This window comes from Durio zibethinus, chromosome 13 (assembly GCF_047325235.1).
Source record: "Durio zibethinus cultivar Kanyao isolate XHJ-2024 chromosome 13, ASM4732523v1, whole genome shotgun sequence".
Classification (NCBI taxonomy): domain Eukaryota; kingdom Viridiplantae; phylum Streptophyta; class Magnoliopsida; order Malvales; family Malvaceae; genus Durio; species Durio zibethinus.
Window position 1 is genome coordinate 22,138,382 of NC_143174.1, and position 12,294 is coordinate 22,150,675.

Genomic DNA, 12,294 nt, shown 5'->3' on the forward strand with positions numbered 1-12,294 from the left:
ACAGGTGATAAGAACTTGGCTTCTAAGATTAGAATTTGATTATTCAACGTGCTTATTGTCATAAAGATTAGAATTTGATTACTTTGAGCTTGGAAAAAACTAGTATTTGGGGTATAATTTCTGATTTATATGTAATCTACCAACAAAGGTTCATGTTCATCTCTTCAGGAAATAATAGTTATCAAGAAATTGCAGGCTCCAAAGAAGGAGAGCTCCTGGTTAAAATTTGTCGTAAACATATTTTGGAATGGACAAATACTAAACTTTTTGTGTTAATAGCATCCCCAAATGTGATTAAAGCATAAGAAACAATAAGAGTCCAGATGGTTTACAAGTAAAAAGAACCAAGAATGAATGATAATTCAGTCCTAAAAGTGAAAAAGGATAAGTGACCAAACAAGAGTAGCTGTTGATGATCAGATCAGAGCAGGTTTACGGGCACAGCCCAGGCAAGGGGCAGGCCAAATCCTTGGGCTTCTTGATTATATTAGCAAATTCACAACAAAAAAAAAGAAGGAAAAGAAAGATGCTCTGCTTTGAATTGCACGTATCGTAATTGTAAGCCTAGCATCACTATCTCAAAAGAGTAATCGGACAACGACTGTTTCTTGGACTTTGTGGTCTTGTTTAGTCTGGAACACCACGATACTCGCCCCATCTTACGTTGACTCCAACCCACTTTCAATTTCTAACATGCACCGCCAACTTGACATGTCAGTTGATCCCGTAATTGTTCTCTTTTAATTAATTATTAAGTACTTAAAATAATACACTTTTATTTTATTTATATTTTTGGTGCTATTTTTATTTACATTTTTCGTTTCCGTGATATGCCTTGGAGTACGGTATGTAGCCACATAATAAATGTGGGATTAATTGTCTCTACGGCATTTTAAAAAATCTATATCTAACATATATATTTTATTACAATATATATAAATATCAAATAAAATTTATCAAATGAATATTTATATGGATAAGTTTTTTAATTAAAAATTAGATAATTTTAAAATTTTTCAAATAACAAAATTATTCAAATTATAATTAAAAATTAAATTAATCTATATATTTTTTTTAAATTAAAAATCTGAAATATAGATTTTATCTTCCTAATAAATCATTTTAGTTCTTAATTTGTCAAAAAACATTATTTAAGAAATTATTTAATTATTAAAATATTTCAACATATTTAAAAATTCAAAAAATTAAATTTATCCAAATTTTTTAACAATCCCTTTTTTACCTTGATTATTCAAAAATTTACGTAAGATATTAAAAATTCAAACAAAATTTTTTATTAAATCTTTAAAATAATAAGATCATAAAAAGGATTATATTCATCTTAACTTTAATTATCAAATTTGTATTTCAAATATATGCAAAAAATTTGATGTCATCTTTATCACTTATTATATCCCATTTAAATTTTAAAAAGATAATTTAAAAATTATCTATTCAATCATAATTACTACTCAATATAGTTTGCAACTTTTTTCAAGGTATATTCTATTGCCACTGTAATTTTTTTTTTTTTTGGTTTACAACATTTTTCAAGATATATTTTTTCACTATTGCAATTTCATTTTTATGAAAAATAATATTTTTTTAATTTATTTTTTCACATTTTTTCACATATTTTTTTATATTTTGTACAATAAATTTGGTCAAGATTACAAAAATAAAAGTATGTTAATACTTCTTTTATTATTTAATTCATCATTCAATAATATATAAGTTTTGTTTTAAAAAAACATAATTAATTTTTATTTGATATAATTTTACAAGTATATATATATTATTATAGATAAAATAGTCCAAAGGGAAGACATGATATAATTTTTTTTCAAAAATTGTATTTTTCAAAAAAAAAAAGTCAGTATATATGAATTTTATATATGCTATAAAATTTCAAGATTTGAATATAATTGTAGGAAGAAACTAATATATATATATATATATATATATACACACACTTATATTAAATAGATAAAATTATTTCATACATCATACTGGTTGCAAACTAGTTTATACATATAAGAAATATTACATTTTTATATTGTTCTCACTAAAATTTAGTAAAATTATAAATAAAAAGATCAAACAAATAAAATTTTCATTTATTTTTACAATGATAATATTAATATTTAGGTTTCAATTAAGCTATTAAAAAATTTTATATTGGAGTATAAATATAATCATATGTTAATAAATATTTATTATTAAAATTGAAATGTGAGATATATATTTAAATATAAATATTTTATATAAATGTAAAATCATATATTTTATTATATATAAATATTATTTTTATTTTTTACTTATTTAAAAATGTTTGTTACTTTATATATCTAAAGATATTTTTGTTAAAGTAAAATATAAATAATAAAAATAATAATGAAGTAATTTTTAATTTAATTTATAATATTATAAATGTAATTGCATGAGACAATATCTAAGTATAATAATTTTATTAAATATACAATTTTAAGATTTAAAATTATTGAATTTTAGATACAATTTTTAATAATAGAATATAAAAAATATACGTGATATGTGTTTATATAATATGAATTAATGAATGAATGTATCTCTAATTTTTTTGTGACTTGTACTTCGGAAAAGATTGGGAGCTGGGATTATGCATCGTAGTGAAGAGAGTGCGCCATTTGCGTCCTCTCACGCCAAACCCAGAGTGCGCGTGGAAAAATCCAGTCCCTCAACATTTCAAACTCTGAATGAAACATGAAACGACTGGGGGTTGGTTGAGTTGAGACCCGTACGGAAGTAAAAAGGGTGGAAATTGCATGAAATAAGTGCCGTGAAAGACAGTAATCCTCCATTAATACTATGTCCAACCTGGATTTCCAATTTTAGTTTGTTTGTCCAAAAAAAAAAAAGCTTTTTGCGCTTACCAAATTACATCACTTCATTTGTGTTAAGTGAAAATTAATTCTGTTGGATTATTTAGATACCTCAATGTACGTGAATTTTATGGATTACCAAATTTGGGTTCAGACGGTTTAATCATTAATCCTTTTCATTGCTGCATTCTAAGTGAATGGTAGGTTAGGCATTTAAGCCTAGACACCAACCAAGCATGCAGATTACCACGGCCTAAATAAAAAGCTATGAATCAGAAAGGGAAGTTATTGGTTGTGAACTATAACTATGAAATGGAGAGCAACGGTGGTGTGCAGATGTTGAGTGACAAGTGAACTGCCCCCCTCCACTCTACTACTGTCTTCGTCCCAACACAGACCCCTCAACATTAAAAACCAACAGTTGATTTTGGGACAATGGTCATCATTCGCTTACGTGATCATTCAAGGAACAAATCCTATTGATAATGACCTTCTAATGTAACTTGTAAAATTCGCATGCTCTAATTCAAGAAATTGGTTAAGTGGTAATACTTTTGAAATTCGCTCTTCTTTTTTCCTTAACCAAGTTGACCTTTATCTTACAAAATTTCCAACTGTTTTAGACTGATTCAAAATCCTGTTAGGAGATCGGCATTGCCATGGGGATTGGTTATGATCTAGCAGGAGGCAGAGCAGAGAGTGCAGGGATACAGTATCAGAAGAAGAATAGTTGAGGGCATGAGAGAGCTATGAAAAAGGTCACTATTCATGTACTGTCTGAGGTCTGCACCATCAACCAATATCCCTGTAGAACCAGTGTTGGGGCCTATCCTATCATGAGAACTTTGAAATATTGGGTTTTTCAGCCAGAGCTCCATCTACACTTTCCCTTCAAAGCTGGTCTAGACCAATAATTCTAACTTTCCAGGGAGAATGCAAATGAGCAAACCTAATTTCCTTCCTTGCTTGCAATCTCAAAAATATTAGCAAGAGTTCTGTATTTCAATTATCAAATGATGAGTGTAGACTTAGTAACAAATATCCCATTGCAAAATACCAAAAAAAAAAAGGTAAATAAGGTACAGGGAAAAAGACAGAGGAAGAGAAAAGAAAGAGCATTAATTTTGAATTAGAAAAAAAATAAAGAACAAAAGAGCATATGCAATTGGAAAGAATGAACATGACATAAAGGTAATAATTTCTGAGTGATTCTACCAAAGAATAAAGTTTGGAACTTACCTAGATCACTGTCTACCCTGTTTCTTCCTTTAGTCAGAGAATTACCCCATTTTTGCCTCTGGTTCTAGTGATTCAAAAATTGGTTTTCCCCAAATTTCAACATCTTTTGCAAAAGGTAACTTTCCCATGAATGAACAACAAAAATTTTCATTACTTGATTTTTACCTCTTGTAGTCTCCAAGAGTTGTTGTTCCCACTCCTTATTTTTTTCTTCTTCTCTCTCCTACTCAGATGTCACGTGCGATCTGAGGTACTACATCGTGCTTTTCGCTTCTCTGCCTTCTGCAATTCTGCATCCCCATCCACCAGAGGGACTCAGACCAAATAATACAGCCAATATATTCAATTTTAAACAGCTGAGAGAGTGTTTTGAGTGTTAAAATTGTTTTTCTTTTTACTGTTATCTTTTCATTTTAGTAAGTGTTGACTGTTGATTGTTACCATGTAGTTGTTTTTTATATAACAAAAACTGAAAATTTTCACCACCCAAAAACACAGATAAAAAGAATCGGTGACTCTGGGAAAGACTGAAACTTTAGCTTAAATGGGATCGTACAAACACTTGCAGGCTTTTTCACAGCCGTCTTTACCATTATTGCTATTATCATTATTACATGCACATCGCTTGTGTCGAGAAAGATCAGATCTTTGTTCTTCTCTCCACGCACTCTCTGTGATTTCATCTAATAATGATGATACCCTTTTTAGCCTCATTATATTTATCTTCCTTTGTCTCTCCTTTAAATCCCCATTTAATCTCTTCTTCTGGAACTTCATTATCTTCCTTTGTCTCTTCTTTAAATCCCCATTTAATCTCTTCTTCTGGAACTTCACAGCAGAAAAGACTAAAAATTTTCTTTGTTTTTCAAAATGACCCCCACCCCCCACAAAACCCCCATGTCCTTCATTTCTCTTGAACAACTTCTGCAGCTGCTGTTGCTGCTTTCAGCTTCTGCTGAGTGTTTTTAGTTCTGGGTCGTAATTATCCTCGTCAGATTACTTGCCGCTTCTTGTTTGTCCTTATTAACTCTTTTGCTTATACACAAGAAGCGACCGCCTTCCTTCCTTTGTTTACTTGCTACTTCTAATACTACACTGCTTCTTATTTTGTTTTCTTGGGAAGGTGGGGGTGATATTGTGAAAAACAAAGCTATCAATTTTTTCTCCGGCATTGACCAGAGAATCAGAGTTGCACCTGGAAATTCATGGCTGCCAGGTCAGGTGGTTCTTCGTTTGTGCCGTCTCTTCCTCCACCATGTCCGAAATTCCCACCAGAGTATCCGGATTTGTATGGGAAACGAAGGGAAACAGCTAAGATTCAGATGCTTCAGAGAGAGATTAGTTTTCTTGAGGTGTGTTTAATTTGGACAGCCTTGTGTTTCGTTCTAAATTGATTACTAATAGATTAGTATGCAGAAATTTCTCAATGTTACGTTTTTTAATGGATTAGGATAAAAAAATGAAATTGACATTTTGTAATTTGCTAGTGCAAATTGTAAGATTTCAAGTTCCCTGTTTTGTACTGAAAGTTAATGTCACGTGTGGATACAAAATTTTTTGAACGTATCTGTTTGGTGAGAGTTTTATGGGATCAAATGAAAAGGTGCCGGTTAATATTAAATTCAAAACATGAAAAAGAGCAAACCTACTGTAGTTGTGTTCATTCACATAGAAAAGCAAACTGGGAAAATATTTTTCACTAGCATAGAAAATTTTGGTAGCTTATCATGGCATACAATTAAAACTGTTTGCAGAATGTTGTCTTTCGAAATCGGAATCTGCACACCATTGTAGAGGTTTATTATTTATTGATACAACATTAACATTATTGACAATCATTGTTGTGTTAAAAAGCAGGACATGTTTTGCTCATCTAACACTCCAATTTGTAAATTTTTATTCATTTATTATGGTTTATCCTTTAATTATGTAAACCTTTCGTTTCAGCTCAACTAGAGACGTAAATTCGTTACAACAGAAACATAATAGTACAGAGTTTAGAAGATTTCTGAATTCCATATTCTTTCATTGCAGGTGTTTCATTCCCTGTCAATTTGTGTGCATCAACCTATGAATTTTTGTCAAATAGATTTTACCTTCATACGTTTGACAATGTGCATATATTAAAAAAATGGTTCAAACAATATATGGTTACAGACACAATATATGATCTGAATGAACAACTGACTAGGATTTATTGATGCTAGAGTATTCTAGCAAGAGATTTTATCATCATCAAATCATGTGCTCTTGCCACCCTATATCGTCTGGTCCAATTGCATTCCAAAATGTTGCTGACGATCTCATTTTGAGCAGGAGGAGTTAAAATCTGTCGAAAGTATCCAACATGCTTCCAGATGCTGCAAAGAGTATGAACAGTTTTTTAATTTCCTTGAATAGCATCTAGTTAATTCAAAGTTTTCTGGTAGAGATATAGTTCATCCCTGCATTTTGCATATTTTGGGTTATCGATAGACAAAGTTGTACATTAGCCAAAGGATTTTTTACATAGGTTTTTTTTTTTTTTTTTCTCAGGGTTACAGATTTTGTGATGGCAAACTCAGATCCTCTAATACCTATGTAAGACTAAAAATGTCGTCTTTTATCACCAATTTTTATGTAATATTTAGAAGTGGATTTAAGCCTTACCTTTTATTTTTATCCCTCCAAGCAGAAGCCAGAAGAATCAAAAGACACGTCGGTTTTGGAAGTGGCTTTGGTACCAATTTCTTGTACTTCTGTTTTATGTTTATTCTTCATTAGAACTTGATTTTGTTCATAAATACAAGATATACTCCCAAACACCTATAATTATAGTTATTATACAGACCTAATTGCATTTTTATACACATTGCCTACTGAGAACTTCAGGCTAACTTGTATTCTGAGTGTCAATCTTCTATCTCTACATTTGAAGCAAAATTTTTATAATGAAGTATTTCACTTCTCTCCACGTCCTTTATGACATGAATTCTATTTTTTTTGCAGTGGAATGCCCTGTTTAAACTTGTCATGTATCTGCTGCTATTCTGGGTGCTCTTGCAATCTGAAATGCCCATGGTGCTGTGACTACAATCTTTGTGGCCGCAATTTATGCAACTGCAGCTCATGCATTTGCAGCTTATGTAACTGCAGATCCTGCAACTGCAGCTCTTCTGACTGCAATTTATGCAACTGCAGCTCATGCATTTGCAGCTTATGTAACTGCAGGTCCTACAACTGCAGCTTATCTGACTGCAGTTCATGCAAATGCAGCTCATCCGACTGCAGTTCATGCAAATGCAGCTCATGTGACTGCAGCTCATGTAAATGCTATTCATGTAACTGCAATTCGTGTTTAAGCTTCTGCACAATTCCAAAATGGCAGTGTTGCTCTTTTCCTAAATCCCATTGCTGTAGAAAGATCTCATGCAGCCGAAACCGTTGCATTTTTCCATTTGCTTCATGCACAGACTGCTGTTGTTGCACATGGAAATGCCCTTGTCGTCAATGTCCAGAGGTATGCCTTTGCTGCAGTTGTAGAAAAACCTGTTGTAACCCATGCTGCTTATTATTCTAATATATTTATGCAATTTGGGTTGGAATCCTTGATCCGAAGCTTGTCATTCAATTTTTGCCGGGCAATAGCTTTTATGAAGTCAGAAAGTGCTGAATTTTTTCCTTTTAATAGTTACATTAGGGAAGGGAGATTCAAACTTGAACCTCCTGATTGATGGAATTGTCTACTTATTATTGAATCAATGCCTCGGTCATACTGGTGAACTATTATCGTTTTCTTTACAAAAAATTTCCCGGAGAATGACTAGACATGATAAGAACAAGTACAGAAATGATGCCAGAATGATCACAATATTACGTAATTTCACAGCAAATAGCAAAGTCATTTGATGTTACAATTTCGCTCATAAATTATAATCCGCAATTAGTCGGACTTAAAAACCAGACTTTGACTAGAATTGCTTAAGCATAGGATTCTTCCTATCAAAACTCTTGCTGCATATTGCAAGTTTTTGTTACACATCTGTCATTTGCGTTGGCGGTCTTTGTTCACAGTGAGAGTAGATGATGAACTTTTCATGGTCTAAAATTCAAACCAGTGGACCTACTACCGGACAATCATGGATGCAACTAATTCTCATTGGCAGATCCTTGTTTGGTCATTCTTTTCCTTCCTAAATCGTCTGAAAATTGAGTCAGGACAACGAGGCCCTTAAACTGGAGGCAAAGACCCCAGTCCCAATGAGAATTAGTTGGTGAAATTGGTTGAACTTGCTGCGCTTAAAAAGATTTCCTACGTGTCCATCCTTGTCCCTCCTGCTTTTCCTTGAATTGTTTGCAACTTTGTCGAACCCGCCTATAAACACACCTCGAATGTATTTGTCAATGGTTGTTATTAATGGGGGCTCCATTTGAGGGAATCTGTTAGCAAAGAAGGAATCATTTTTATACCATCACTAATCAAGTAAACAAGTATCACAACCACCCTGATGACGAGGCCTTTTGATTCTTAGCTTATGAACAAGGCCTGGTAAAGATGTCAAACATAAATAATCCAGTAAAGAGTAAAGACGGTTTAGCTAATGAAAAAGGCAAGCTGGGCATCCAATCCAGTGATATCCCTCAATAATCAGAATAACTTTGTTTGTGAAAAAAATAAAAAAATCAAAGCTCCATAGTAAACCAAATAAACGAAATTTGCAAACTTCCAAACTCGACTCAATTCCACCTTTTCTTCAAGGACTGGATCCAGGGTCCATGTATAGTGGTTTCCTCCATTAATAATGGCCTTTTGCACCGGTTTTCTTAATGCAAACTCGTGCTGTGAGAGGCTCACTAACGGGAAAACCCCAGAATTGTAAACTGTCTAAATCGAACGCTCATAACAATGTCCATGAGAAGGAAACTGGGCTCCTGACTTGGTTTTTGGCATTGCCCCACACTATTGAACCAAATTCAGATCTAGCCATTGGGCTTGTCCCTCTTTTAGCTACGAAAGTCACGGTATATCTCTTCTTCTCCCCTACGCTTCTAAAGTCGAGTGTCTTGGGCCTAACTGAAATCCCAACTGTTGATGGGCCATTAACTGTCACTTTGTATGAGGACCCTGCAGGGCCTACATTAGTCAATTCACGAGTGTATCGAACAACCCTTATGTCCCCAAACAAGACTGAAAATGATGGGTAGTTGAGTTCGCCAGGGTCATTGAATTTAGTGGAACATGTAATATTAGGGCGCTTCACTATGGTCTGGACATGATCAAGGGTGTAGCCCAGTGAGCACAAGAATACAATGTATTCCTCTGTAGAGATGTCATATACTAGGCCTGGAGAAAGAGCTTTCTGGGGGTCAACATGGCCAGCCCCATGAACCCATGGGTTAGATAATGAACCATCAGCAGCATCACTGAGAGAGGAGTTGGTGTTGTCCTCGGTGTAAGCCGTGGTCATTAGAGCCGATTTGATTGCACTTGGGCTCCATTCTGGATGAGCTGCCTTGATCAGCGCTGCTAGCCCACTAATGTGCGGGCAGGACATGGATGTACCTACATTTTTTAAAACACAAACAAAACGACCAAGCTAAAGCCTAAAGTGAACAACTGAAAATGGGCAGGATGTACCGGTTACCAAACATGCATGCGTGTGGAACACTGTCTAAGTCGTAAATGAAAAGACCATACTTCTTCTAAAGGTAATATCATTCACGTGCTTAACAGCTCACCAATCAAAATTGGCTTCTTCTTATTACATCAAAGCAGTTACCAACTACTATTTTAGTTTGTTTAAGACATCAAAAACAAATCAGTGTTGGTATTTTTTCTGAATTATAATAAAAATTTTATTCGATACTTGAATTTTAATAATTTTTAATATAATATTTAAAATTATAAATTAATTAATTAATATAATATTTGAAGTGTTGACCTAAAATAAATTTTATCCTAATCTAATCCTTAAGTGTATTTATTAAAAGAAATAAATTATAAGTATTAAGATTGAAAAAAATAATAATAAATAGTGATATAAAACAATTTAGGTAAATTCCAAATTATTCATGATAGCTCCACTTTGAAAACATAAATTATTACGGAAAAGTAATTGTGGAATTCTTTGTATAACCATAACAAATCTTTTCAGCCCAACCCATTTTTCTGCTGACCATTATTGAAAATGACCATTTTATATCGCAAACTAAATCCATTGCGCAACTTCTTTTCAACTTCCAACGGTTTGTTGTTTTTTAACAAACTATGGTACACTTATGCAAAACTCGACAAAAAGGAATAGGACAAAAAAAGACATGCGAGTCAACAATATAGCCGTTGTAACGTACCTGACATAATGTTGAACTTAGTCTTCCTCGTGTCCTCCGCCAATCCAGTTGGCCCAATAGCCTCTGACCATGCAGCCAATATATTGACTCCAGGCCCGATCACGTCCGGCTTCAAGATCTGCGGAGTCACCATATTGGGTCCCCGCGAACTAAACGTCGCAACAACCGGCGATGGACGCACATTCAACACCGTCCCACCAAAAACAAGCAAGGCCGTCGGATTAGGATCGGACTGTGCATATTCCCTAATCAAGTCGCCAACTTTCCTCCCCACCGCCACGGCTGGTAACAAGTGACTGTCAGCCACCAGTTCCTCACCGTTAACCAGCGTGTTCCCTAATATCATCCCCACGCCGCCGGCGTCACGCACAACTGCTCCTTTTTCCACACGCGCGTTTGTTCCCCTATCGCAGACCACTACTTTCCCACGTACCAAAGCCGGGTCGAGCGAACCAGGCAAACATAAATTACTGGAACTGTTACTTTTGTTGTAAACCAAACCAACCGGTTTCTTTCCCATTCCTTGACCGCTGTAAAGCGAGACACCGTTATAACGGATTTTATTTCCTAAAACGGCGTAAGCGGGGAAATCTCGATCCAAAGTCCCGGCGCCAACCGTCATAATCCATGGTGCCACGTTGGCAAGAGTCGCCTTACTGGGTCCGCTGTTGCCAGCAGAGCAAGAGACAAAAATGCCCTTTTCCATCGCCGTGAAGGCTCCAATAGCGACAGTGTCACGGAAATATGGCGCAGATCCGCCACCGAGGGATAATGAGAGGACGTCGACTCCATCTTGGATGGCACGATCCATACCTGCCAGAATGTCGGATCCGAAGCAACCGGTTTCCCAGCAAACCTTGTACGTGGCGACGCGGGCGTGGGTTGCCATCCCACGAGCAGTTCCGCTGGCGTATCCGAGGAGACTAGCGTTGGCCACGTGAGAACCAGCGGCGGTGCTGGCTGTGTGGGTGCCATGACCATCTTTGTCACGTGGGGACTCGATATCTCTGTGTTTCTTGTAAATTCCACCACCACCAACGGCCATATGGTAACCTTTGGAAAAGCTTCGTGCTCCAATGAGTTTCTTGTTGCAAAGCTTGGGACTAAAATCAGGAGCAGATTCACACTCGCCGCGCCACTTAGAAGGAATCTCAGGCATGTCGGAATCGTCAAAGCTCTTAGATTCTGGCCAAACTCCAGTGTCCAGAACTCCAATGATCACATCACGAGAAGCTTGTTCTAGTTGCTGAGTGTTGTGGCCAGCCCAGAGCCCAAACTCAGAGTCAAGTCCTAAGAATTGCGGGGTACGAGTAGTGTGGAGAGTGTAAATGGTGTCTTCATAAACACCCAGAACGGAATCTGATTTGCTAAGAGATTCAGCTTGTTCTGGATCAAGAGAGGCAGCGAAGCCATTGAATGCAGTCATGTAGGAATAGAGAAGGGAGTCAGTTGGGGTGGCAGAGAGTGATTGCAACCTTGAACTGTACCAATCATGGTGAGTTTCAAAAGAAAGAGGTTTGTCCTGATTTTTCATGTGAACAATGTAGGTTTTTTTGGCGGTGACTGTGAAACTAAGTACGAGGTAGAAGAAGCTGAGGAAGAACGTAGAAGAAGAAGAAGCCATGGAGGCCATGTCTGTGGACTGTGGATTGCAGAGAACAGAGAGCCGTTAAAATTTGATTACTAGTAACTTAATTTTGTAGTAGTACTAAAAAAATGGAAGGGTGGATGAAGGAGGGGACAGTCGCTACAACAAGATGCGACTGTCAGAAAACAGCAGAAGGAAACGTTAGACAAATGTCGGATTTATAACCCACTTGGATTTCTAATTGGGCTTATTTTTTACTTTATTTACCTCAATGCC

General features: G+C 35.4%; 2 protein-coding genes across 2 annotated transcripts; one reads left to right on the plus strand and one right to left on the minus strand.

The window, feature by feature from the left end:
* The first annotated feature begins 4,084 nt into the window (after positions 1-4,084).
* On the plus strand, positions 4,085-8,742 carry LOC111304164 (uncharacterized). Its single transcript, XM_022900685.2, has 6 exons — positions 4,085-4,215; positions 4,332-5,452; positions 6,417-6,469; positions 6,636-6,680; positions 6,775-6,819; positions 7,089-8,742. Exons 2-6 carry the CDS (start codon positions 5,306-5,308, stop codon positions 7,657-7,659), a joined length of 861 nt encoding a protein of 286 aa, XP_022756420.2. The 5' UTR covers positions 4,085-4,215; positions 4,332-5,305; the 3' UTR covers positions 7,660-8,742.
* LOC111303053 (subtilisin-like protease SBT1.8) lies at positions 8,673-12,208 on the minus strand. The gene is made up of 2 exons (XM_022899057.2): positions 10,431-12,208; positions 8,673-9,642 (listed from the first exon to the last, which is right to left on the minus strand). The coding sequence occupies exons 1-2, from the start codon at positions 12,061-12,063 to the stop codon at positions 8,978-8,980; spliced, it is 2,298 nt and encodes a 765-aa protein (XP_022754792.2). The 5' UTR covers positions 12,064-12,208; the 3' UTR covers positions 8,673-8,977.
* Positions 12,209-12,294: the final 86 nt, after the last annotated feature.